Here is a 26,978-nt window from a genome sequence, read left to right on the forward strand (position 1 = left end):
AGGAGCTGCATTCTTTCAAATGTAAAATGGTTTTACTTCCTTTCTATCTAATCTGCCCACTGCCTGGACATATTTCAGCCTGACTTCCAAATATTTAATGGCTTTCTCTCTCCCTGCACGCCATCCGCAGTTATACGGCATTACTTACATTCTCTTCCATATTAAAAAAAAAAAATTAAAAAAATAATAATAATAAAAAAAGCCACCCCAGACATTACATGAAAGGCAAAGAAAAGAGACAGCCCATTTCAAAGCATCTGGCAAGCCTCCCCCTGGCCGCCAGCCAAGCCTCCGCGCCAGCGTCCGCCCCCCCCCCGACGCGCATGCGCGCTTCCGACCAGCCGCCGGTTGCCGTGGCAACGCTGTAGGCCGCCTCCACGGAAGAACGGCCATTCCGCGCTCGGGCCGACCGACCCACAGGCCGCGGGGGAGCCCGGGGGGAATCGCTGCTCAGCCTTCCTCAGGAGAAAAACTGCACTTGCGTTTCTTCCTATAGAAAGGAAGGACATATTTCCAAGCGTATTGTGAAAACCAGGCGACGCGGAAAAAAAAAACAGAAAAAACCCCCCAAACAAATCCCACAACCAACCAACCAACACCACCCCCCACCCCCACCCCCACCCAACATCCAGGTTAACAACAGGTAGCCAAAATAAAAGGAAAGTCTCTAAATACGGGTTTGATGACAGGAAGAAACTAGCTACATTTGTGGAAAAGAGACACTCAAAGTATTCCAAGGCAGAAGAGCATTTTACTGTAAATACCAAACAGAAAGTCCACCCACGTTGTAGCATGAGCCTATGATTCCTGACCAGTAACACCGGTGTTAAGAAAAACCTAAAGCTTCCAAAGGTAAGTCCTGTACTGCTCTTAAATAGGGTCTTAGCCACTGAATAGCTTTAACAGACACAATTAGTATAGTGTATATAAGTATACACATATTATATATGAGTATGCGTCAGCTCTTACTTTTGGACAGCCTACTGCTTTTGCTTTAATAGTCTGTCTTTTCATTTTAATCAAACTACTGTTTTCAGAAACAAGTTACTCTTTATCTAAGCTACATATAAAGTACAAAAGAAAAATACAAAGACACTTTTATTTAAGGTTGGATTACTACTCTTAGGCTCAGCATATTTCTTTTTGTTACGTTTCTCCTTCTGACCCAGATTCTGTCACTCTTCTCTGCCTTGAATTCTTCATTTCTGACATTTGGCTCCAACATCTGCACTGGATAATAGGAGGCAATCTGCCACTGCTCACAAACCCTGACAAAGGTGGCTGTAGCAAAGGGAAGATGAACAGGTCTGAAAAGACCTTGAGAAGTGAGTACTGTATATCTGCGCGTAAACTGTTGGAAAGTGCAGGATCTTCAGGCACACAAGTTACTCACTTATCTTTGGAGAATAACTGAAAGTGCCCAGACTTACCACTACTTCTTCAGTTTTCTCTTCCCTTTTTTCTTCCTCTTCATCAGTTTCTGCAGCAGCTCCATCTTCCTCATCGCTGCTAGAGGACTCCAGAATTTCACTTATGTCCATTTTCCAGTTCCGAGGAACACCTTTTGTGTTGAGAAACGTGCTTGCCTCCTGTAGCCCTACAGAAGAAAGGGCCCTGGTTTTACCTCAACTGCAGTATCCACAATCACAAAGCATTTTTAATTTCCTTTTCACCTTCTTGTAAATCAAAATGCACACTTAAACCAAAAATTAAGTAATAAAATAGATACTTCAGCGTCAAACACTCCGTTTACACACTTTACATTTAGACATTGTCGAACTTTAAAAATTGAGTGTCGGCAGCTCATGGAGTTTAGAGTTGAGAATATCCATCCCACACACCACATCCAGTTGTTTTCTAGGCATAGGTCCCTATGAACATGACTAAGATTTACACCTATGTACATGAACAGTGCCAAAGATAAGCAGCTATACTTATCCATATATATTCTATGCAGCTGTTAACTGTTTCTGTATGGAAGAGACAAATGCTGTAATAAAGGTATTTAAAAAAAGCAAACACATCAGTAAGATCAAGTACCATATTCAAAATATCTTCATGTCTTAAAGATTAGATAGCAAAAAAAAAAGCAAATGCTTTGTTTAAGAGCACTGCCTAAAGAGATGTTACACATGTTTGGAACAGAGGGAAAAATACACTAATGAAAAAGGGAGTGATGGAACAGGGAGAAGTCACACTGGTACAATGGGAATACCTCAAATTCTTTTCCTTGAAGAGGTGCTCCAAGGGGGGAAACAAAGCAAAACAAACCCAGATAACACCAAAACATGTCCCCCAGACACAATAAAAAACTTTAATAAAGAGGAATCAGAAGAATACCCAAAAGAGGGACATATTGCAATGAACCATTCACAGTGCTCCTGGAGAAGAAAAGGTACCAGTTTTTAATAGCTGCTGATAGAGTAACCTCCAGCAAGTTGTCTGAAGTTTTTGAAACCATTACTACCTTTGGTTCCACAATATTCCCTCATGGCATTGCATGTCACAACCCAATTACATTCTGCACAAAAAAAACCCCAAAACCCTTTATTCATTTTGTCTTAAACCTAGCATTTGATCTTTTTTTTTTGGCTGTTCTAAAGTTCTTGTACTGTGAAACAGGTATTAAGAAGAAAGTATATGTGAAATCATTAAGAATTACACAAAGCAATCAAAACCACCTCAAACTCTCATTTGTGAGTATCATGTTAAATCTTTACTTGTTAAAGAGCTGTTCCACAACTCAAACAGAAAGAACTGTTGTTGTTGAGTGGGGTTTTTTTGTTGCTGTTTTGTTTTTGGTTTGTTTTTTCTTTTAACTTAATTTTAATAAATACCTTTCAAATATTTCTTCTGAACAAATTTTGTGTTTTGAGGTCTGAATGGGACAAACAACACTAAAAGTTTAAGGATTAGTTAAAGTGAGAATCTCGCCTTTTACAAGCTCACTAAAAAGATGGATTATTGCAGTCACATCATCCATCCATCCCAAAATCACGTTAATCATATTAATCGCAGGCGGGCTGTTGTAGTGAAGTTACACCTTGCTGTCTGGGTATTTTTAATGTAGAATTTTGAGCAATAGCACAAAACTTTGGTTGTAGGAAAGGTAACTATATATTCCATTGTTCAAGGACATTTCAGATACTCTGCCTTGAAAATATTCTATTCACTTTCGGTGCATTTGGAGTGGATCAAAAGAAGGAAATAAAAATCAAATAAAAACCACTTCTACTAGGTGCTATTTTAATAATATTGGCAGCTATATCAAAAGTTTCTCAAAGTTATCACATTTAAAATTGTTTGCAAAATATCCAAGAGCAATTAGCAGAAATCAACAGACCATCATTTATCTGCAAGTTAAAAGTACTATGGCACAAGATTACCTTTTTTAAACATCTAGAATTTATTCTAATTTACCTTTTTTAGGAGAGGACTCAGATTTTGGTACGTTTTGAACATCTAGTTCTTTAATGTCTTTTCTTGCTACTGAATAACTGAAAAAGAATAAGGTTTTTTTATTATTTTAAAATCACAGTAAAGCAAGCATTTCACTTAGAAAAACAGCAATTTCTACAGTTTTCAGGATTTATCATTCAATTTCAAGGTTCTTTTTAACAACTAAATGCATAAGGCATTTGTTATTGTAGTTCCTAATACAAGACTCAAAACCAGAGTAAGCTTCCAATCTTTGAGATTCAGACACTGAAAGAACCCTTGTAATTAAATAATTAAGAAAGTTCACAAATATTCTTTACTTTAAATGTTAAACCTGTACAAATGTGCAAAGGTAACATACTGTACATCAGCAAAAACATTTTCTAAATTGAAAATATTCACACCAATCAACAGTTGCTACCTAAACCAGCAATCTAGCTAAGAAAGAAACAAGCCCTCTATTTTCAAAATGCATTTCTACTAGCACAGAACAGTGAAGCCAAATTCACATAGTGATTTTTATTTTTAAATTACCAAAGTGTTCTCACAACAAAATATATGGAAGTTGCTCTGTTCTAAAGTCACACTGACTATTCAGTTACTGAATTACTACAATAGAAATGCTAACCAACCTGCAAGGAAAGCCTTACAAGTGAGTTATTATAATAAGATTTTTTTTCTTCTTTCATTATTTCAGAAAAACTGGAGTAAAACCTCAGGAATTGGAGGCCGCCATTTTCTGAAGTTAAAGCCATAATACTATGGGGAAAAAAAAAGTAAAACAGAGCAAGTCTGCATGCTTTTCCAATAACATTCTACCTTCAGTACATAAAGAACCAGACTTATCTAAGAAGGCTGATCATACATGTCTACATTAAGAGGCCAAAATGATTTAAGTCTTCAGTTACTTGAAAGTACTCGCACCCTACTCATAATCCTGGCTATTAAAAAAAAATCACAAATTTTTCACTTTGAAAGAAAGAGGGATGACAGCTGGCCTTTGGCAAGGAAGTTCTTAGTTACAATATGTTGAGACAGATGCATTACAAGTAAGGATCAAGAGAAATACAGGGAAACAGCTTTAAGAAACAGTTGTATTCTTTTGAATATATTATTCCTTAAGTAAGACACACATCTCTCTCTCTTCCCCTCTTCCCTTCCCCCTTTGGGGCGGGGGGGGGGGGGGGCGGGCAGGGAAGAATGGACTAAGAGGACCTTTTCTTTATTTTCGCAGGAATCTTCGTTCAGATTCTGTAAAGATTTTAATTAAACAGTTACTTTACAATCACTTTTTAATTAAAAAAGTAGATTAAACACCTTTAAACTTTGTAAACTACCATGGACATCTGGGCACTGGAGGTAATAAGTCAATCAGATATCCAAACTTCTACAACAGACACCCATAAAGACGTAATAATTAAGAGATTAAGGGAAATAATTAGAACCAAAACTCACACTTCAAAGAGCAGGAATAATCTGAAGTGTTAACACCTGTTTTTTTCCAAAGTTCTTCATTTTTTTAAAATGAAGAAACACCAGGAACTTTACTAATCCAATGAACTCTGCCTGTACACACAGTGTAAAGGTGGGTGAGTAACCACAGGAGAAGTTGGCTGGAAATGGACTATGAATGACAAACGTGGACAACCAACAATACACAAAATTGTACCCTTTCCTTTTGGAGGAAACAACTTCTTCAGAAGCAATGTGTAATTAGTTTCGCATTTTTCTCCCATATACATCTAATGAAAGTAAGTTTTACTTACAATTTGGAATCTGCAAATGATCGAACTAAACACTGGTCCTTTTTCACTGTGACGTCATCATTACAGCTGGGAGACACAACCTGAAGTTTCAAATAAAACACTTTTTTTAAGGGGAAAAGAAAAAAAAGCCGATCTTGAAAGGAAAGAAAGATAGACAGCAGGAAAACAGCAGTTTTCCTGTTTCTTCTATTATAATTTCCAGTTCTGAGAAAAGAAACCTACTCCCGTTTATATTACCAAGGCCAACAATGACAAATTTCAAAAAGCAGTTTATCTCAAACTTTTAACTCTATATGCTACGTACAAGCCAGAAAAGTTTGTAATTTCATTTGTAAACTCAAAAACTACTCTACTGGGGTGACTTCATGAGATTCTGTTTATTCACTCTGCTTTTTATCCTTGTCCATACAAAACTTGTTTAAAGCCTCTATTTAAAAAATCACAGGCCCACTTATTTTATACCAGCTTCTGATCTTTGGCATTCAAAAGAGGTAAGTAGTTTTTGGTTTGGGGTTTTTTTTATTTTTGAGGTGCAATTACTGTGGAATCCAGCACATCCATCCACGGCAGTATCCTCTCTAAAAGTCTAAAAAGGTGATAAAAATGCATCTTCAGTATTTGTATTGTCACAAACAGGATAAGTTTATGCTTTGCTCTAGACCACATACAGACAGCAAATGTCAAATGCAGATGAACTTGTGGATCTACCAGGACTCAGTGGAAGCTGTGTCACCCCGTTCAGATGAATCAGAATTTTTCCCCGAAAAATCAAGATAAGGCATTCCTATTTCTCAGGTAGCAGAGAACAGAACAGGCACATAGATGGCCTCCAGTAACTTAATTCCCTAGTTAGAACCGTGTTGAGTTAAAACCTGCTGTTAGTAAAGGGATATACAACAGTCTGAACATGCACAGCAATACCACAGTTTGCATTTTAAAGTAAGATACATCCAGCTGGGTAAGTCGGTATCAGCTATTCACCCTACATTACAGCATAACACTCTTTCAAGGAAGGGAAGACAACTGGCCTGTGTAGTTAGTTACCTTTTGATCCTGGATTCATGCAGGGGAATAAAATAGTAAACTAAGTTAGAAGATTGAAACAGCTGATCTCGTCCCAGCTAACCATGAAAACTCAAAATAAAGGACTAGAGAATATACAGTTAACTAAATAAAATATGCAAAACTTAGTGAACCAAACCTGCATGTTTAATGCTCCGAATAATTTGTTTTTAAACAAACACGTCTCTGATGACTGACAGAAGTGCATATGCAGCTTGTCTGACAATACCGAAAAGTTTACTAGAGAAAGCAACTTTTAATATGCATCTGTAAACTTTTCTGTGTGTATGAAGAATCTGTAAAGTGTCTACCTTTACAGTACAAGTCTGCTTGTACTTCAATTTATTTAATGTATATTTTATTACCAGCAATGGCAATGAACAGCTACATCCTACACTGACAGCCAAATAAAAGTAACAACCAACCTCTGCTGTTAGAGTAGCCAGTCCTTTATATAAATGCAAGCATGAAAGGAACTAGTATTTCACAAAGTTGAAAGTTGAAGGAAAAAGGCGATCATTAAGTACAAAAAGATAAACACTCCACTGCAATTAAAATTCATAAATCTAGTTGCTCTTAAAACGCCTGGGAGCGCAAGTCCTAATGTATCTTATTTTTAGAAGATAAATATTGTTATGTGCTAATCATTTCATGTGCAGTTTTCAAAGACCTAAGAGCCATAAAACTGTAACTTACACAGAAACATTACTCTTTGCTCTCCTACTCTTCAGAGATACTGCATAATATTTTTATTTTTAGCTAATATGGGCAGCAGACCTTAGCCTGACTACACTCGCAACTTTGCTGTAAAACCATCTCATCCAGGAAAACCCCAACATGAAGAGTACAACAAGTCAGATGACACTCTTGTCTAAAAAGATATCAGAGAATGACACTAGAGGTGTCAACGTCTTAAGCAACTTACCAAAGCTGGATACCAGTCTGCCTTCTCAGAATTACAAGTCACACTCACAACTTTGCCAAGCAATTCATCGTTGAGACGCCTTTTATCTTCATCCTCCTCTTCACTACTTTCTTCTTCCTTTTCATCTTCAGTACTAAATTATCAAAACATAAAGTTTTTGTCTGAAGTTAATATCTGAAAGCAAATACAGCTCACAACCAGATCTTGCTTCCTGTTCTGCAAAGCTTCAAAAACAAAAATAGAATTTTAAGAGCTGTAATTGCTTGAAACACACTTAAATATTAAGTGCACTTACTTAGTAAATGGAATTTTGTAGAAATTCTGTCCAAGTAGTACTATTTTACAAGTGTCATGTTGAAATTGGAGACATAAATCAGGATCTGATTGTGCACACACATGAAACAAAGAAATGGTCTCTCCCCCAGAAATTTAACAGCACCTTTTTTTCCTACTTTGTGCAGTACAAAGAATCCTACACTTCCTGACACGAGTTCCTATTATATGAAAGAAGCATAAACATTCTTAAGGCTACTACAAGCAAAAAACCCCATCAATTTCATAACACTGCTAACATATGAACGCGTCTGCGTGAACTGAATTACTTAAGTCCATAAGCTGTGTACACAGCTCCCATGAGAGGATTCAATGAGCTTCAATGGTACCACTTCAGTTTTAGCAAAGGATACTAAAGGAAAGGAAAGCAATAGAGCATTATCAAAACTCACACGGGAAGAGATGATCTTCTTCCTCTGTTAGATTTCTTCCCAATAACTGGAGTTCCAAAGTGCTCTGGATTAGTTAGTGGCAGTTGATCAAGCGTCTACATGGAACAATAGGAAGCAAAATTAGTTTGCAATTTCTTCTTATTATAAAAAAACCCATAAATTAATTACCTGGTTTTCATTGCATGTCCATCATTGTCTTACCTCACTCTCTGCAAAGTGCCTTTCTCCCTTCAAGCATAACGAAGTTCGTCTCAAGGTCCTTTCATCACCATCATCAAAAACTAATATGAAACCAGGAAAACACATTGGCACAAGATGATCAGATCTCCTTCCCAAGCTGACAAAACAAGTCTACCATTTATCTCACAATTTTAGAATGTTCTCTAAAACATGATTTCCAAGACCTCCATTTAAACGTTACATTCATTCAGAAGCAAAATGGGAGGGTGGTATTCAAGATCCAGTCTAACAGGTAACATTTTCACACAGAGATTCAAGCTAGTATAAAGTAAGTCTTTCTGATGCAATAGTCTTAGTCTAATTCAGACATCCTTCTTATCAATACACTACAGATTTCAAACCACAGGTACTGGCTGCATACCTGTTATTACTACCTAACAATCTTAGGGTTTTGTTTGGTTTTGGGGGGGGGTTGTTGCTTTCTTCCCTTTGAGCTATCCATTTATTCCTTACTTACGCTACCTTTTAATCCTCTCTCTTGCTACAGACAACGCCACAAAAAGACGAATGCAAAGAAAAACAAGTGTGTGATAGTTTTTGCTACATTATCAATACTGTGCTACCAACAGACTGGGAGTACTGGAAACTTGCAACTGTCAGTCTGACCAATTTATTAAAAATACTTAGTAGCCATCCTGTTCTCTTAAAACTCATGTATAAGTGACAGCGAAGTTCCATCAGTTTCCATCAATAGGCAGCTGAAGATGACTAGAATGCTACAAGGCTATTGCAAGCTTTGCCTGAGAAAGATCTGCTCATTAGTCAGTTTAAATAAAACCTTTCCACAAAAAATTCCTTGAAGAGAAGGAAAGAAAAGTTACTAGTTGCACCCCCCACAACTGGTTCAGATCCCACTGTCTGAGCCATGCGAACAGGCCCTTCTCAAAGAGCAGAGACCAGGTGGCTGCAGTCTGGCATTCCAGTAAGGTAAAAGTTTATTTGTATGGGTCAAAGTGCAGAACACTACTCTATAATTACACTACTTGAAACATACTTTGTCCAGTAGTGAACTTAAAAAAAGTTTCAAGAGTGTTGTGCATATCAGTATAATTTTGGCATATTTGAACTAAAAAAACCCCAAAAAACTCTTGAGCTAGCATGGTTATCTAACATATGTGACTTTTAGCAAAAACACAAGTTGGTTGCACCAAGAAAAGCACTTATCTGTCAAATAACCAAATAGAAGTGTCACATTCTCATAATCTTACATTAAAACCACAGACTGCAATACTACTGCAAAATAACTATATAAAAAGGTATTAATACAAATTTAATTAAGCTTGCTAAGATAAGCTTTAAGGTTCCTCCATCTTCAAAGTAGAGATACTGCTGTGGTACGCTCCACTACTGAATTACCTGAATAGCTTAATACTTGTATGCACACAGCAACTAACTTTTCCCCTTCCAAAAACCTAATATTTTAAGAACAGCAGGTACGTATATGCCTAATGAGCTATACTACTTAATAATACTTTCAAAGCTTTAAAAAATACAAATACCAGTAAGACCCATCAACCCCAACATCAGCATCTTTCTCTCAAAATCCTCTGGTTTAGCTTACTGCTCAAGGAAGCCACCACGTGACACTGCACATGAACTGGGAAAACACAGCATGAGCTCTTCCCCCTGCGTCACTAAGTCAGCATCGGCACGCTCTGACCAGCAAAGTGCAAAGACCAAAGCACTCAAAATAATTCTGAAGTTCAGTGTTGTCACAGGTTTACATAAATAAAAAAAACCCATCCGTGCCACCCCTCTGAAGTTTAAGTTTCATTACCCACCCAAATGTGTCACTCACCAGCTCTCTGTACGCTCTGACAGCAATATTTCATTGCCATATTTTAAGTTTTAGGGTGGTTTGGCTGGCTGAGGTTTTTTTTTTTGTTTCCTAAATGTTCTGTGCATCCTACAGTGTGTGCCATTTCTCAACACTCCGGAGAGACTTAAAAGCAGATTATCATCACTACCCTCTGCCAAACACATTCAGAACTAAAGTCAAAGTACTGATTCTTTACAAATAATCATTTTAAGGGATAAATGGCTTTACCAAACAGGTAACTTTATGAGTTACAAGCAAACAGAACCTGGTACTTGACAGTAAAGAAAAAAAAAAAATCACTCTAATTTATCCCCAATTCCTGGAAGCTCTACCTATTTAATTAAAACTAGTATAGTAGAGGAAGAAATCAAGCAAACCAATCATAAACCAGATGACATATACCATTTTTTCATCCCTAAAAGATAAAATCTTATTAACACTGTTAACTAAAATACATTGGTAAAACATACTAAACTGTACTTAAATTAGGACACATAAGGAAATGATGGCAATTAAGAATTGTGTGAGGTATTCTGCTTTCCCCAATTACAATGAACAGGCAAGTTAACTTAAAAGTTTGAAAGTCACATAATTAGATATTCTCAACCAATATGAGGCAATTATAGATTGCAAAATGTAATTTTAACTGCAGAAGCGTCAGTTTCATAAATGTATATTTCACTTCCATGGACAATACCACATGGAAGAAAAAACAATTAATGCTGAATAATTAAGTTTTCCTAATCACCCCTCAGACCCAGACAATGAAAGCATAAGTATGCTTTCAGAGCTTGGCACTCATGATTTCAGTCCTATTCCCCATCTCATACCTGAATGAAGGCAAGTCTACCTCTTCCTACAAGCCTTTTTCTGCCATTTCTCTGTTCTCTCTAGTTGAAGGTACAGAAGTGGCCTGTTCTACAGAAATTGCTTGTCCCTTGCCATACAGGGGAAAAAGTGATAGGCCACTCTACGTTTTCCAGAACCAAAACAGGTGAACTACAAAAAAGAAAACAAAAAAAACCCTTCAAAGCCCCTTTTGAAACCCCATCCCAAAAAGGAAAGACACTCTTTCCAAAAGGATGGGGTATGTACTTTCATACGAGAGGCAGTTATCACACAGCTTCAGGAAAGCGCGGCAGAGAAGCACAAATTCTCAGACCTCCTTCCTGAACTGCAGCAGGCGAAGGAATTGGCATAACTGTTAAATGACAATGTAGAAAAGCGTCTCTGTTCAGCAGCCATGTGAGAGTGACTTGCCCAGGGTAAAGGAAATGCACGGCAGAGTGTAAAAGTATGTGATACCTTCGAAGTAATTGAGCCCAATATGCTCCATTTTGCCTTGGTCATTTTCTTCCAGGACTGAAATTTCTGTCCCCCTCGCCCCTCACATTCAGGTTAAAAGAATGCATAAAGTCAACATATCCAATGCCTGAAAGACTCATATAAATATGTGTAAATATATACATACAAACAAATGACAAAACTAGAGGATTTTTATCAAGTCTGTGTGTGGCTATCCCTACAGACATCACCAGCTCAGTACAGAAAATGCCTTTAGTCAATTAGAATAGAATTCCCAATAACAAAAACTAGGTGGTGTTATATAGAAGGGAATACCATAGCATTATCATTACTTAAAAAGACTTTGCCTTTTTGAAATTATTACTAGGAAAGTGACGGTTACATTTAATTTTCTGTCTTGATGGGGACCAGTAGGGGCAGAGGTAGAAGGACCATGAGGGGCAGAAACAGAAGTCACTAATATTTTTAGTCTTTCAAAGTCATTTATCTGCTTCAAGCATAAACTGAAACTTTCTTTTACACGTAAGAGTTTTTAGGTATGTAAGAAATTGTCTGCTCATTCTACAATACTTTATGTTCTGGGCATGTGCGACAGCACCCACAGCTGACAGCCTAGCTGCACAACTCAGAGCAGAACAACTTTGCAGAACAACGAAGTGCATAACAGAACAGCATAGGAAGAAAGATTTCCGTAGCTAAATTAGTGATCACTTTATAAAGTGTCAATAGAGAAAGAACAGCACCACTTTTCATACAAAAATATCAAATATTTGAATTACTGAAGTGGGACCAAGTAAGCAGTCTCTCAAAGCAATTACAATGCATGAAATATTTTCTAATTGTGACTACTTTAAACTTGCTTCTCCTCTAGGGAAAATACTTGTTTGTGCCTTATTAAAAGGGTAATCAGCAACACACATTGATAGTCTCAGCACCTTTAGAAATATGTACCTTTCCTAAACTAAGTAGGCCTTGTGGTTTCCATCTCACTCTAAGGAAAAATCTACTTCAGCAAAAGTACCGCTCATATTACTGCCACCCTATGCATGACTGTTAAAGCCTAGAGGCTTTAACAGAATGTCTTTTCAATGTACAGTATCATATATTAAGGGTTGCGTAACTATAAGCAGCAGGGCAGATGGCACGCTTTTTGGCTATGCGATACTTCAATAGAATGACAGAAGTCACGTCAGAAGAACTTAATACACTCTTAGAATATGCTCTAAGCTGCAAATTCATTCTTCTTTTTAACCTCACCCAGAAGTAGGACTGTTTAACTCTAGGTAAAATGCCTAGTACTAACAAACAGACAAATTAAAAGCTGTTAAATTAGTGTCAAATAGCTTATATTAATTTATCATTCCTTAAATAGGTTATTGTTACAACTGCAAATTCTCCAACAGCAGAAATTCTAGAGTTTGTATTCCATAAGAAAGAATTTACTGAACAGCATCAGTTGTGTTAAGGAGGAAAGGGAACAGAACAGAACAGAGGGAAGTATCTCCCCATATGCATGTAATGTGGTCATTAAATACCGTGGCACTGTAAACACATCTTTTATCTTAGAAGAGGAACTTAAAATCCTGTCCTTCCAAAGAAGCAAGTATGAAAAAGCAGAAGCCCTTTAAGTACGACCATTACCTAATCTTGTAGTGAGCATGTACTTGTGGGGGAAACAGGGTGTACCAGCTGACTACTTCAGTAAATACATCTGGAAAAAGAATGATACATGCTAGCCAGGAACCTCTATCTACGATTTAGGAGTCAATATAAGAATGTAGGAATGACAGAAAGAAAAGCTACATTTCTGCTGGCCAGAGGCCTTTCTTGCAAATGTGTTGCTTTATGACGAACACTGACAGAATGGGAAAAAAAAGATGACTAAGCAGCAGAACCTGGAGGAACAGCGTCTGTTGTAATGCTTGTTTCTAGTCCCACGGATGGAGTTCAATATACTCCACATAGAGCATATTTAATCAGTGGAAATAAGATGGAAATTTTCAGAATTTTGCTGCACCCCCCCTTGTTGATAATAACAGGAAAGAAACAGAATTGATTTTTTTCTCCTGTTTCTGGAAGCCTAGGCAAACCAAAGCTATGACAGAAAAACAAAAACAAAGCTTCCCAGTGGGAATCAACATGATACATCCCAAAAATTAGAAAAAAAATCTCTTTATTAAAAGTTGGGTAGCTCACGAATTCATTAAACAGCGCAACTTTCAACTCACAGCTGATGAGCAGGTATCTTCCATTCCCTGTCTGTAGCAGGCCAATATGTGCCGTTAACAAAAATAATACTAACCCTGTCCTCACAAAAACACTGCCTCAACATCGGTTCTCATTTACTTATAGAAGAAATACTAGCAGGTCGACTAATCAAAATAATTTTTAGGAACTGTGAAGAAACTTGCCACAAAATATTGCAGATCAGTTTAACTACATCTTGTTTATAAACATCCCTAATATTTCAAAAATAAAAAAAAGAAGAACATAGCAGGACAGTAGCAATAACATCCTCATAGTAGTTACCATATTACTTACACAGAACAATCAGTTTTACCAGAACAAGACAGTCCTGTAATAGACAAGCGAATAGGAAAAACAACCCTCAAGGCTGCATCTGCTTGCTAACTTCAAAAAATTATGTTACTGTTGCTGCCCAAAGGAGGAGATATTCTATACTGCACAGAATATGCAGTGTATTTTCTCACTCTTCATCCCATTCAGAAACTTTTAAATCTACTGAGACAACGAAATTACGTACCAACAAGTAAAAACTGATCCAGTCTCATTATGCACACTTAATTCTTTCCACTAGCTGCCTGACAAAGTAGTAATTTGGGAACTATCAGAGATGCTACCTATGAATGTCTCGAGGAATGGAGGCAACTTTTGCAGACTTTTGTTTTTCAGCTGCAGCAACAATAGAGCAAGTACCAAGAGTCATGCAGTACTTGTTGAATGACCTCGTAGACATGGTCTGTACTAACTACCAATTCATCACTGTAAGAGAGATTAAGAGCATGATACTGCGGTGTATTGTGCTACTGGAGAGGCTACAGAACTCAATTTTAAAAAACAAGAAAAAAAAAAGAAAAAAACCAGAATATTAAATGAGCTTCAGTTCCTCTACAGAAACGTATATGAAACATCATTGAAAACACAGACTTGCGACCTTTGAGTCTACTTACAGAAGACTATCACCTTACGAACAAAAACCTACTGAAACTGCTTTTTCTGAGATGTTACAGTAATCTTACTATTGTTATATATAAAGAGATGACAGAAATACTGCTTTCCCTACAGTATTGTTGGTACACAACTTTTTATTTAACACTCAATCCACATTGTAACAAAGGCGGTTTTATAACCGAAGGCTCTATGCAGTTGATTTGTAACAAGGTTCAGTTAAAACACTTTTTCGCCACCACGCCTGCTCCTCCACCTGCCCGTTGCCTACCCACACTTAAGTGCAAAATGCGGTGCTATTGCTTTTTTCTAGATTCTCCAGAAAACAACCGACACAGGGATTGCACAGCTTCTATGTGCCACAGGTGCACTTATACAACAATAAGGAAGGACTCCAGGCAAATTCAGGGTCTCCTCAGAATCCACCCAAGCAACACTTTGAAAACGAAAAGAACAAATTTATGGTGGGTCAGGGTAGTACACAGCACCAGCAAAGTGGGGACAGGTGTACAGTTCCCCTGCCACCTTTGTGGTTTTGGATTCCTGGATGACAAATGCACAGCCAGAAGATGAAGTGATGCTTCTGGGATGTAGAACTCAACAGGATGCTGGGAAGAACTGGTCAAACCAGCCACAAACGTGACTAGTGCCTTGCACATACCACAAAATGTGTGCTGTTGAATTTATAAAGAGACAAACTGACAAGCCTTTGGCATGGATGAGATCAACTGACTGTGGTGGCACTGATAGCTTTTATCACCCTCCATGCAGGAACAGGACATGTTGGGAGCTTAAAGTTGTAGTGGAGCCAGGACAAGACAATTTTTCCTGTTGGTACAGATATCTCCTCACAGCATCAGAAGAGGAAAAGCTTTTTTACAATAGGAAAAAGTGACTATAAATAGCTCCTGTTCACAGCCCTGCTCCTGAAGGTCCTTGGACATCACTGCTGGTTCATTTTCTGATAAACATTCTAAGAATTATAAACTGGAATTTTCAAACCCCATGCAACAGGAAAGAGGACTAGAACCAAATACTTAATACCTTTCATTTCTGTCACCTGCCCTCTTAAATGCAGTACTCCAGAGTGAAGAAACCAGTGGCTGAGGCTATGCTTCATTTCTGGAACAACTCAAGCAGAGCACCCAAAACTTCACTTGCAGTCAGGTATCTCACTCCTCCCAGCGCACGCTCAGTCAGCGTTCCCTACAAACTGCCAGAGTGGAAGCTACCACCACATGAGGCCATAGAGCAGCACAAGCAGAGGTATGGGGCTCACAGGTGTCTCAGAAGCCAGCCACAGGTGTCTGGCTTACAGCACAGCCAAAGTTGGGCCATGATGATGTACAACACCATACTAGAGCCAAAATGGAAAAACTCTGCTTTGTAGACTCACGCAGTATTGAAAAGAATGAGAAAAATAAATTATTTACTATTCACGTTAAAATATTCTGCCATTTCATTATAACTTCTAAAAGGAGAAAAGATGCATCTTCCCTTACATAAAAGCTCTGGATGAAGCTTGAAAGCCATAGTTCTCAAAAAATAAAGATTCATGCTACCTTTCACTCTAAACAGTACAAAGCCCTACTGTTGACAGCAAGGTCTGCTAGAAACTGCAAATGCCTCTCACTGTTTTGGGGGTTTTTTTCTCCCTATTTCCTACTCATTTCAGAGGAAAAATTACTGAAAGTTAATACGTGTTTTCTCTTTCTCTCCTAAAAAAACAACTTTTCCGCGATTTTATCTAGCAAAATACAAGGCTCAATGTGTTTGTTCTGTTTTTTTTCTTTTGTTTGAAGTTGTAGATACAGTTAAACTACATACGCTTAAAGGAGACCTAAGCACATGCATATTATTGACCTGAGTTTTGTCAAGAGCGGGACGACGGTTTCATTTTGATGGGGCAATAAAAGAGTAAATAAAAACAAAACATAAATAAAAACAGCAACTCTTCGGATGCTTGCTCAATTGAAATACTGTTTCTTGCTTTTATATAGACATTACATCGCTTTTAGTTCTGTACAGGAGTGATGCAAAAGTGCCTCCCTAAAGAAGATTTACATAAGGATTTCTGTTTTCTGAAATTCTGGTAATGCATCTAAGATTCCAGAGAAAATGTGAAAAAAGGAAAATACAATTATGTGCTTTGTAAGGTGTGGTCTGGGTTGTGGTTTCTTTTTCTTTTTTCTTTTTTTTTTTTTTTTAAATTATTTCAGATATTGTTTCAGTATTTACCTGAAGCATTTTACATGTTAACAGAGAGTCAGGTGGATGGTAGGCTAAGGAAGCCATAATTGAAACATGGCTCAGCTGAAAGCAGATCCGATAGACCATTCTAATGCTATGCAATTATCACCTAGCAATATATTCAGCACTTCAAAAGCATCAATGCAGCACTTTAGAATTTGCAAATTAAGTAAGTTAATTTTAAATAATTGCATTTAACATCCAACTGAGCCATTTGTTACCCGAAGAACTTAAAGCGCTCTTACTGTCACCCCACTCTAAATTCAGTTGAGCAGATGAGAGGGCTGACTTGTGCAATGGTACTTTCCAGACATTGTTAAACTTTTGCTCCAAACAGCTTTTGCTTCTTCACCTACTTATACTGAAAGGTTGAATTTCAAAGGTAATTTCAAAAGTATTTCCAAATCACAGCTGAAAATTTCAATATGACTAAATGGCTATAGGTGTTATTAGGTAAAAATAGGTCAAAAAGTGATTCCGTGGCAGCTACAAGAAAAATAATTCCTTGTTTATTTTGGGTACACAAGCATCACTAATAGACAGGAGATAGTGTTAAAATAGACTAACTGATCATCACCGCAGCTCTTCCATTATGTTGGTGGCAAAGTAGCCCACTACAGCAAATTCAACATAGCATTTCTGCTGGCTCACCCTATTGAACAGAGCAAAGTTGTTCCAAGCAACTTTTTTTTCTTCTTTAGATCTAGAAGAGAGAACCTGATTTGCAAAAGTGAACATCATTACTTCTCGCTAGGCGTGCATATGATTTGTTTTGGTGGATTTTTTAGATTTTTGTAGTTAACGCTTTGAAAATGTTTGTCTGTATATATTACTCGTTTCCCTAGCTGTATCAGTCTACTTTTAGATCACTGAGAAAGAGATGCTACATAAGACAGAAAATAAAAAGTACAGGAAAAGCGCGTACTACTGAAACACAAACTTTCCCTTTTGCTTTCCAACTCAAGCCTGACTGCATTCGGGAAGGCATTCTAGAAACCTGAAGGCTGTTTAATCCACTTCCCTCTCAACTCTCTACCTTTGACTGAATCGGTCAATAAGACTGCCAAGTAGCACGGCCCACCACCTATTAAAAAGGAACCAAGGCACCTCTGTTTGCTTCACAGCAACATAAACAGACACCTGATTATCTATCCAAAACTTTCCACAGAGGTACAATGGAAGCAGCAGGCAAAAGGTAAGGCTTATTTTTCACACCTCAGCGTTTCTGTGCTCAACCTATAACACTTCCCCAGTTTTAAAAGTAAAATAACCATTTTTTAGATGACACACACTTCATGACACTTTGGTCAATGTTACCTGTGCTTTCAACACCAATAAGCACACTGCCACAGACAACTCACAAAAATGTTCCTAAGATCTAAATACAATTCCAATGGGTTACAATCGCATTTTCATAGTCATAGGTATATGTATTCTAAGATTACTTAAATCCTACACACTCCCAGCTCCAAATCTTTAAAAAATCCTAGAAGTCTTAATACACTTGCATATGGCAAACATATGAGTTTATTTTCCCAATTCCATCAAAGAAGTTTTTTGGGGAAAGAAAATTACAATACATTAATTCATTGGTTTGAGTTTCTGAGGAACTGCACTTTAATTAATGTATAAAGTAAAAATCATGGCATGCATGATTTCTCTCCTACGTTATTGGGTAGAATTCAACAACTTGTTAAAACTAGCCAATAATCCACTAATGCAGAGCCCGTATTCACTGTTTAAATTACCTGCTCATCAGAAATGACTTGGCAGAAGTGTACTGCTCAAAAGGGGGTGGGGGGGAATAAAAAAGAAAAAATACCACCCCAAAGCTCACCCCCAAAACAGGGGATTTAAAGTTCACCTGACAAGTGCAAGAAGACAAATATATATGCTTTATCAAAAATTTAAAGCCTTTTTTAATCACTGAAGCAGGAATATGTAAGGTTGGTTTACTGATGTAAATCTTTTGGTTCAAATTCAAACAGAATTGGCTAAAAATGCTACTTTAAAACTAAAACACGTAGTAGTTTTAAAATGGAAAGGCTAATTCATAAATAATGAAATTATTAGTGCAAGACTGTGTTTCTTATCTCTTCTGTATCAGAACGGTGAACCTCCAAGTCAATATAAAGCAAAGTTGAAGGTCCAGTGTTCTTCACTGAGTATGTCACATCATAGCACTACACCAAGTACATTTGAAATATCTTCTGCACACCAAAATAATCCTGCCTTCCCTCCCTGACCTGACATACATTACGAATTTACAGCTAAATCTACAATTTTACAGCAATGTTATAATCTTGAAGAAGAATGCAAAGGGCAGTGAGCTTTCTCAACTGTTAAGTCAACTGGCTTATACTCAAAGCGGGCAATAACAATTGTAAAGTGATAAATCCTTCCAAATTATCTGCAGTGAGAGCCTTATCCTGATCCCACCAAAGACAACAAAACCTCACCTACTGCAATGGAAATGTTGGATTACTGAAAATATCTTCTTTATATCTTAAAAAAAAGGATTAGTGAATCAAAATAATTGACACCTCATGTGACAGAGGACTCCTCAAGAGAGCACAGAAGAATATGAAGTAAAGCTGAATATGTTTGGTATACAAGGCAGCCGGTAAGAAACAAACAGTTTACATTTACAGGTACTAGTCTCAAAAGCAATGCTGAAGAGTAGAACGTACAGGATATTTAAGAGGAGCTTGGTCCCTCCATGCTGCTGTTAGCGAGTATAACACTCCACTGCTAGAAGAAAGTTGTGTAAGAAAGGACAGGTGCTTGCAAAGCTCTTTGAAATACTGCGGGTTTTTATTTGCTTATCTAGTATTACTTGAATGTTACTGGGTTTTGCCATTCTACTGTTAAAGCTCTTTCAGAAACATCTACAGAGAACAGAATGAGCAATTCTAATTATTCAAAATAAAGAAATTCATCTTGCAATGAATTTTTGTTCAACATTGAAATTTTGCTGCCACCACAAATTCTGAGGTTTCTATTTCAATAACTAAAAAGTGGATGAGCCTCCAACATGAGAAGCAAAGTAGTTTTCTCTTTCACTTTAGATATAATTATTATTCAGAAATTATTTTAAAGCAAATGGTTATTCAGGTTCTAAGTGAATGTCCCCTCTTTTCTCTTCAGGTGTGATACGTCAATTCTTTCCTTAAAAAAAAGTAAATCCTTTCTCCTCTTGTTTCATACCAAACATGACCCTCAACTCTACACAAAACAGAGGAATGACTTCAGAATGCAGTGGTGCTACCAATGTTTTTCTTGTGTGCAAGATTGCGTATAGTGAAAGAAGCCTTGTGTTTCAGTCATTCATTGCATGCCACAGGTTTTCAGCCAGAAGTGCAATTACTAGGTTTACGTCTTAAAATTTGCAAAAACCTATTCTGAATTCCAGTGAGTGACTGTAACATCAGTATATGTATGTTGTGCCAAATGACATTTGATTGTTCAGCCCTGAAATTACCTTTGCAACAGCCCCCCAGACATCAAATCCTTATTATTGTATTTTAAATGGAAAAGGAAACAAGACCAGGAAGACTTTAAAAAGTCCCCTACAAAATCTATCTCTGATCTTACAGTACCAGATACAATTACTTACAGTATTACCTATAATTAGAAATATATTGTTCAAAGATTAGAGACCATAAATGAAAGCACGTGGCTACTCACCTACAGTATACCAACTAGCATCTGTCAACTTGCTGATAACAGCTTCTTGAAAGGATCCATCTGGCATTTTGGTTTCAACCATTGCACCAACCTGCAAAAGGAGTATCTCAAGATTACATGTAATCCCAAACTCTCATAATGGAGAGGAACACACGTACGCATTAACTCTGCCAGCAAGCCAAACTTTTTGGGTTTTTTGGTTGTTTTTTTTTTAAGACTCATTTTAGCTAAATGTTACTCTGTAAAATTCAGCTACTTAGCTGGTAAGAACAAAGGTCCTTATGCACGAAGGCTAAACTGCAAGTAGACAGTAGAGCAGTAAGAAACTTGGAACATCTAATTTCAGCATGACTTACATCATCACAAGAGATAATAGAAGGCTAATTGGAAATAAATATTCAATCAAAGTAATTATTACTTTATTGCTGACATGTATGCAATTACTACTATTTCTTATACTTTAAACATTGTTATACTGACAACTACATCAGAATTCCAGTAGCAGCCTACAACATGCACTGGTGTTCTTGCAGTAGCTGAAGAAAAGACAAAGACAAAAGAAGATGATCTCCTCTAAAGAGCTCTATTTGCAGTCAGCATTTTATAATGCAGCTACGTATTTTAGCAGACAACTGTTACATATAAAAATACAAACCAACACATAATTTTTATATAAAATACATCAACTATTTTAGAATGCGGTTAGAGAAGTAATTTATTATTGTTTAACAGGCTTGAACTTAGCTTCATAACCAAGTTCCCGATTACTTATAAAAAGCTTTGAGTCTTACAAGATACAAAAAAATCACTACGCGTGCAAAACTGTTTGCGTATGGAGTGTACTATATGGAGCAGCCTAAACAGCCTCTAAATGCTACAAGAGTTAAGACTAATTACTCAGAATCAACCTGATCCAAAGCAATGAGCCTCCTCCTGTTAATTTAAATTCTGTAGAACAGGTACCCGCCTAAACAGCATCAAAATTTAGAATTTTACATATCAATTATGTGATTACAAAGAAAAAAAAAGGCACGCAGTATACATACTCTTAGAGGTCCTTTCACTTGGTCATCTTGCACTAATTGAGTTGAATTATCCCCCTTCAGAACCACCTGAAAGATATTAATAAAGTTTTTAACATGTATCTTATTTTTAATAGCTTACAAAAAGCATATGGAACTGTAGTTATAATAATTTGGAAAACAAGAGTTTTATCGATCAAACAGACTCAAACATTACTGAATGCAAAACACTCAGCAGGGACAGTTTTACTCACAGGAAGCCCCAAATATCATGCTTAGTATTTATTGTGAAACATCACAGTTAAAGCATGGGGCAAATCAAACAGCCATTCCAAGGCAAAGAAAATATGTTTTGATATGAGTCTGGATATCAGTGCAATCCAGGGCATACCTGGAACTGGGCTTCCAGATCAGAAGATTAAGCAGTTTCTTTTCTCTCTATTTCAACTGTAGCACTTTATGAAGAACACACTGAGTACTAAACTACAATCAAAATAAAAAGCTCACTTTATTAAATACGTATTAAAAAAAAAATCACCAAACTGACTACAATACAACCACTTCTGCTACCTTGAGCAAGAGAAAGTTTTTGTGGTAAAGATGTGAATCTCTACAAATGTAATGAGAATAAGGATCAGTTACAGTGTAAGTAAAATATGTTTCTCCCTTTAAAGTCTTATGTTTGAGAAGGTAACACTGATGAGACAGAGTGAACGTAAGCCTTTGCAATCTGAATCCCTGAGTTTGCAGAGACTCAATTTAGAAACATAAAAGATTAATATTCAGATGTCAACACTGTTAACTATTTCACCGGCGTTTGTTACAGCAAAAACACCTACCGTGCTTTAATAAGAAAATCCATATTTCTTTTCAGGAATAAAAAGTTCCAAGAGCTTCCTTTCCACCTATAAAAATGTCCAGTTTTCTAGCTCCCCCAGTAATCCCCCAATCATATCTACACCGTAGCTGTGTTATTAATACAACACTAGCGGCATGCTAAAATAGCGTTGGTATTGACACACATTCAGGTTAATAATGCAGTTTATGCAACTTTTATTTAAATTTTTATATCAGCCTTGAGATGAATACAGGTTGTCCTGCTACTCAAGAAAAGACTACTGGGCTTTTTAGACTCCTTGCACTCTTGGCAAGCGTGCCGGGGTGCGCCTACATGCTCTTAATTACAATATCAGGCTTAGCTTGTTAAAACTTCAATTGTTATAATAGAATTGAGATAGAGCGACAGGAATTTCCACCAAGTCGCAACAGCCTCGTATACTTCCAAATCTTACCATGGAGTAATAAAGCATAAGATTCTGAGAAAAAGAAACTCACACCTATTTACAGTCTAAATACTCTATCGGACCAAAGAAAGAGATACAAAATCTGTCAGACCAGGAAGGGCAGCATGCTGTTTCCTACAGAGCTTCTCATTAACACAGATTTCAAAGAACATCACAAATTTCTAAAAGCGCTCATTAAGAACAGGGGAAAAGACTCCAAGATCTGAATTGTGGTGGTTTTTTTCTTATCATGAAAAGCACTCTGATAAAGTGATATGATCTATATATGTAACTGAAGAGGCTGATAGCTTGTTCTGCTTGATCTAAGCATTAAAGCACAAGAAAACTTAGATGTCTAGTTACAAAAAGAAGCTTTCATCTCTATTTGTAGGGGGTTTTGGGTTACCAATGCTTTATTTACATATCCTGGACAGTAGACAAGAAAGTAGGAAGTGGCAAGATTTTGACAAAACAAAGCAGAAGAACAATATCTGTATTTACTTTGAATTCTTAACTTTTATTTAACTACATTTTATTCTTGTTTTCCCACCCTAGCATTAACAACAATACTGCAACATCAAAATTACTTTCTTTTTTGGTTGTTTTGGCATAAGACCTGTAAATGTGGATGAATATTATGTGCCAGTACTAGGCACGTGTAGAAACTCAGCTAAAGCCAAAGCATGCTGTTTTAGAAGCAGCAGCAGCAGCCAGATGCTCAAAACTTAACAAATGGTATCCTGGACACTTCTAAACCTGGTCTAAGAAACTAATTATTGCCAACTTTTTCACTCTTACGTTGATTTATTTTGGCACTGCCTCTTAAGTTCCGAGCTATAAAACTGAGAACGTCATCTGGAATAAAATGGAAATTTTGCTTTTGAAGAGGTTGCTCTTATCCCTTATCAGTCATGTAGAGCCATAATCCTCTATTTTGACATCAAAACTGATTGCTGTGAAACGGATGCATTCACAAACACAAGACAACTGTGATTAGGAAAGAAGTAGCTAGAACAGGTATTCTGAATGCTCACTCCTGTTCCAGCATCCTCCTAAAAATTTTTTAAAAACCACCCCAAACCCAACATCAAAATATGAAAAACAACATTCAAGTGGGATTTTAAAATTCATAGTGAGGTGATGAACATTTCCTAATCTTCAGGACTAGGACCTCCTCTGACTGCCCTTTCAAGAAAATGCTTTCATAAAATCAGCAACAACCATAGCATACTACCTTGACTTTCACAAGCCTTTTCACTGTCTTAATTTTTGCCTCACAGAAGGCACCACGGTACTTGGCACTGACATCAGTTCCCACTGTCAGGTAGGCAGGCTCATCTGCTGCCTATTAAGAAAGAAAAAGAAAGAAAAAATCAGTTCTTTGCATTTATTTTGTACAGCTACATCACTATATATTTAATTTTACATCTAAATTTTTAGAACTATTGACTTTTAAGTGATAAACTATGTCTTTACTCATAATTCCAATCAGACTGTTCTTTAAAAGGAAAAAAAAAGAAACCAACAAACAAGTTACAGGAAGTTTTGTTTTACCAGTGATGTTGGACACCTCCTCCCCCCAATTTGTCAGCCTAATTACTCTCTAGAAAGAGTAATAACATATAGGAGCAACTATTAATTGATGTCATTCCTATACAGCATACAAAGACAAATATTTCAACTGCAAAAAGGCAGCACAAAAAGACAGTTGTACTTTTTTCAGTTATAAGAAATCCAGTGACACAGATTATTTTAAACATTTGAGATCACTATCATCTCAATGCTTACAATTAAGTCAATAATTTTCTACATATAAGATTTTTTTCTGCTGACTAAAAGGAGACCTCTAGAGAAATTTGTTGTAATCATTCAAACGGCTGTTAACTAGTATTTTTCTTTCCTGAAATGCCTTTATCAAAGCTTAATTGCTCATGCATTTTAAGAGCAAGAAATATTTCTCATCGTGTCTTCCTTCATCTGGAGTTTATTACTCAACATCTCACTTTATTGTGCTTGTAGCAACTGATAAACAAGGACACAATTATCACGTGGAAAATGTCTAGCAAGACAGGAAATCAGCACAGAATATTAAATAACTTTTTCTGTTATGGGTTTTTTTTTAAAATTGTTATTATTTCTTCAACTCTGAAGGCAAAAAAACCCAAGTTTTTCTCTCTTTTGTGAATCATACTGCAATTGTTAAGCCTTTGTACTGAAAAAACCGGCAACAGCTAAGGCGGGACAAAAGCTGTGGTTTTGCAAACTTGCAATAGCAGCTGCTGATACAGGAAGCATTTAAAGACAGTAGCCCAAAGGACAACAACTCAAAAGACGTTGTGAATTTTCAGGCTACTACTGCAAGACGATAACAGCTTCGCTCACCCACACCTCCGCCGGAGAGCAGAAACAGGATTTGCAGCACGCACCGAAACCCCGGCCAGCGTTATCCTACTGTTGCTCAGTCGAGACGTGCGATTAAAAATGAAATCGCCAGAAAAGCTAGCGAGCTGGGGCGGGGAGCGGGGAAAGGGAGCCGTGCCCCGCTCCGCGGTAAGCCTACCTTCATCTTTAAGGGTTATTTGAGGGATTCCAGCTCAAAGACTTCTCCTCCCCGCGAGCACAGGGGAAAAAGCTGCAAAACAAGAAGGGGATGGGGGTGAAGGCGGCCCCGCGGTCCCCCCGTGAGGGGGCGGCCGGGCTGCCCGGGCAGCTCAGGGCGGGCTGGCGGGAGCCTCCGCCCGCCCCAGCCCCGCCGAGGGAGCCGGGGCCGCCGCCCGCCGCCGCTTCCCGCCCCGGCGGCCCCTCTCGGTGTGTCACGTCGCCGCCGTTCCCGTTCCCCGCCTCAGAGCGGAGGAGCCGGGGGTGGTGGTGGGGGGACACCCACGGACCCACCGCCCCAGCGCAGGGGCAGCTCCTCGCCGGGGGGCCGGCCGGGCCCGCCGCTGCCTTCCCCGCCCCTCCCCGGCCCTCGCAACTTTCTGCGGCCCGCGGAGGGACGCGCCGCCGGGCCCCTCCTCCCCGGCCCCCCTCACCCTCCGGCCGGGCGGACTTCTCCTTCCCTCCCGCTCCCCCCCCCCCCCCGGACACCCCGCCGCGGGCAGCCCCCGGCCCCGGGGCAGGGGAGGCGGAGCGGGGGCGGGCCAGGGGCTGAGGATGGAGGACGGCGCGGGCGGTCGGTCGGTCCCCGCCGCCAAGCGTCGGGGCAGCCCCGGGCGGGGGGGTTGGGGGGGAAGGCGGCCGGGGTGGAGTTCGGCGGGGAAGGGAGTCCCGCGTCCCCGCCGTGAGAGGAGCGGCGGGATCCCCGCTCCCTCACGGGGTAGTGAGGTGAGGGAAAGGGAAGGGGGGATGTCTCCCGCTCCGCGCCCCCTCCCCCGGGACGGCGGCGGAGTTGCGGTCACCGACCCGCCCTCCCGCTGCCTCCTACCTGCAAACTCGGAGCAGAAGCGGGGAAGCCGCCTCCCCCTCCGTGCCGCGCAGCCCGGCCCGGCCCCGCCGCCGCGCTCCCAGCGCCGCGGCCCCCTCCCAGACGACGACAGCCCCGCGATCGGCGGCGGCGGCGGCGGCTGAGCGCGGCCCCGCCCCGCCCCCTCCAGCCCGGACTCGCACCGAATCACCAGCGACGAACCCAATAACAAGCTGTTGAGCAGAATCTGTCCTCCTTGAACTCCCATTGGCCCCCTCCTGACGCCCCGGGGGCTCTGCCCCATTCGGATTGGGCCCCGCGGACAGCACCCCCATTGGTCACAGGGCGGTCGGCAGAGGGCATTGGCCAGCCGTCGAGGCAGGTAAACCCACGAAGACTTTTGATTGGCGTTCCTTCTTAGCATCGGCCGATTGGTGGAGGTTGAAGTGAAGTCAGCGTCCCCTCGCTGTTGATTGGTAAGAGGTGTATTCGGCTGCAGCTCTAGCCGTGGTGATTGGTCGCGACCGGGGGACGGGAAGAGGAACAGCGCGATGTGATTGGTGCGAGCCGTCTCTTGGAGACGCGGTGGGGCGGGGAAGGAAAAGAGGGAGGGAGGGGGGCGGCGGGGGTGGCGGCGGCCCGGGGCAGGCAGAGCGCATGCGCCGCGGTCGGCCTCCCGCCGCCATTTTGTGTGCGGCTCTTTCCCATTTTAGGCCGCGGGAGGGAAAGGAGCGGGGGTGGTCGGTGCTTCTCTCGCGGGGGAGGTGGGGAGCTGCAGAGCTGGTGGTCCGGAGAAAGGCTGCACTTCGTTTCTTCCCCGGTGGTTCCACCCCCGCCTCGGATGGCTTCACCACTCTCCCGCTC

The 26,978-nt window shown here is 39.4% G+C and overlaps 1 protein-coding gene across 2 annotated transcripts in view; it reads right to left on the reverse strand.

Moving 5' to 3' along the window:
• ARID4A (AT-rich interaction domain 4A) overlaps nt 1-26,273 on the reverse strand; it is a 50,334-nt gene extending 24,061 nt beyond the window's left edge. Inside the window, exons 1-11 of one of the 2 annotated variants that reach the window (XM_064461040.1) lie at nt 26,136-26,273; nt 25,272-25,343; nt 23,946-24,056; nt 21,453-21,518; nt 20,407-20,497; nt 8,118-8,197; nt 7,917-8,011; nt 7,192-7,324; nt 5,205-5,284; nt 3,421-3,497; nt 1,431-1,597 (exon numbers count right to left, since the gene is read on the reverse strand). In XM_064461040.1, the coding sequence (XP_064317110.1) occupies nt 1,431-1,597; nt 3,421-3,497; nt 5,205-5,284; nt 7,192-7,324; nt 7,917-8,011; nt 8,118-8,197; nt 20,407-20,497; nt 21,453-21,518; nt 23,946-24,056; nt 25,272-25,277 (906 nt within the window). In that variant the 5' untranslated portion in view covers nt 25,278-25,343; nt 26,136-26,273. The remainder of the gene's footprint in view (nt 1-1,430; nt 1,598-3,420; nt 3,498-5,204; nt 5,285-7,191; nt 7,325-7,916; nt 8,012-8,117; nt 8,198-20,406; nt 20,498-21,452; nt 21,519-23,945; nt 24,057-25,271; nt 25,344-26,135) is intronic. The other variant, XM_064461038.1, reaches the window with a different exon arrangement.
• Nucleotides 26,274-26,978: the final 705 nt, after the last annotated feature.

The sequence above is a fragment of the Phalacrocorax carbo genome, chromosome 9 (assembly GCF_963921805.1).
Source record: "Phalacrocorax carbo chromosome 9, bPhaCar2.1, whole genome shotgun sequence".
Lineage (NCBI taxonomy): Eukaryota > Metazoa > Chordata > Aves > Suliformes > Phalacrocoracidae > Phalacrocorax > Phalacrocorax carbo.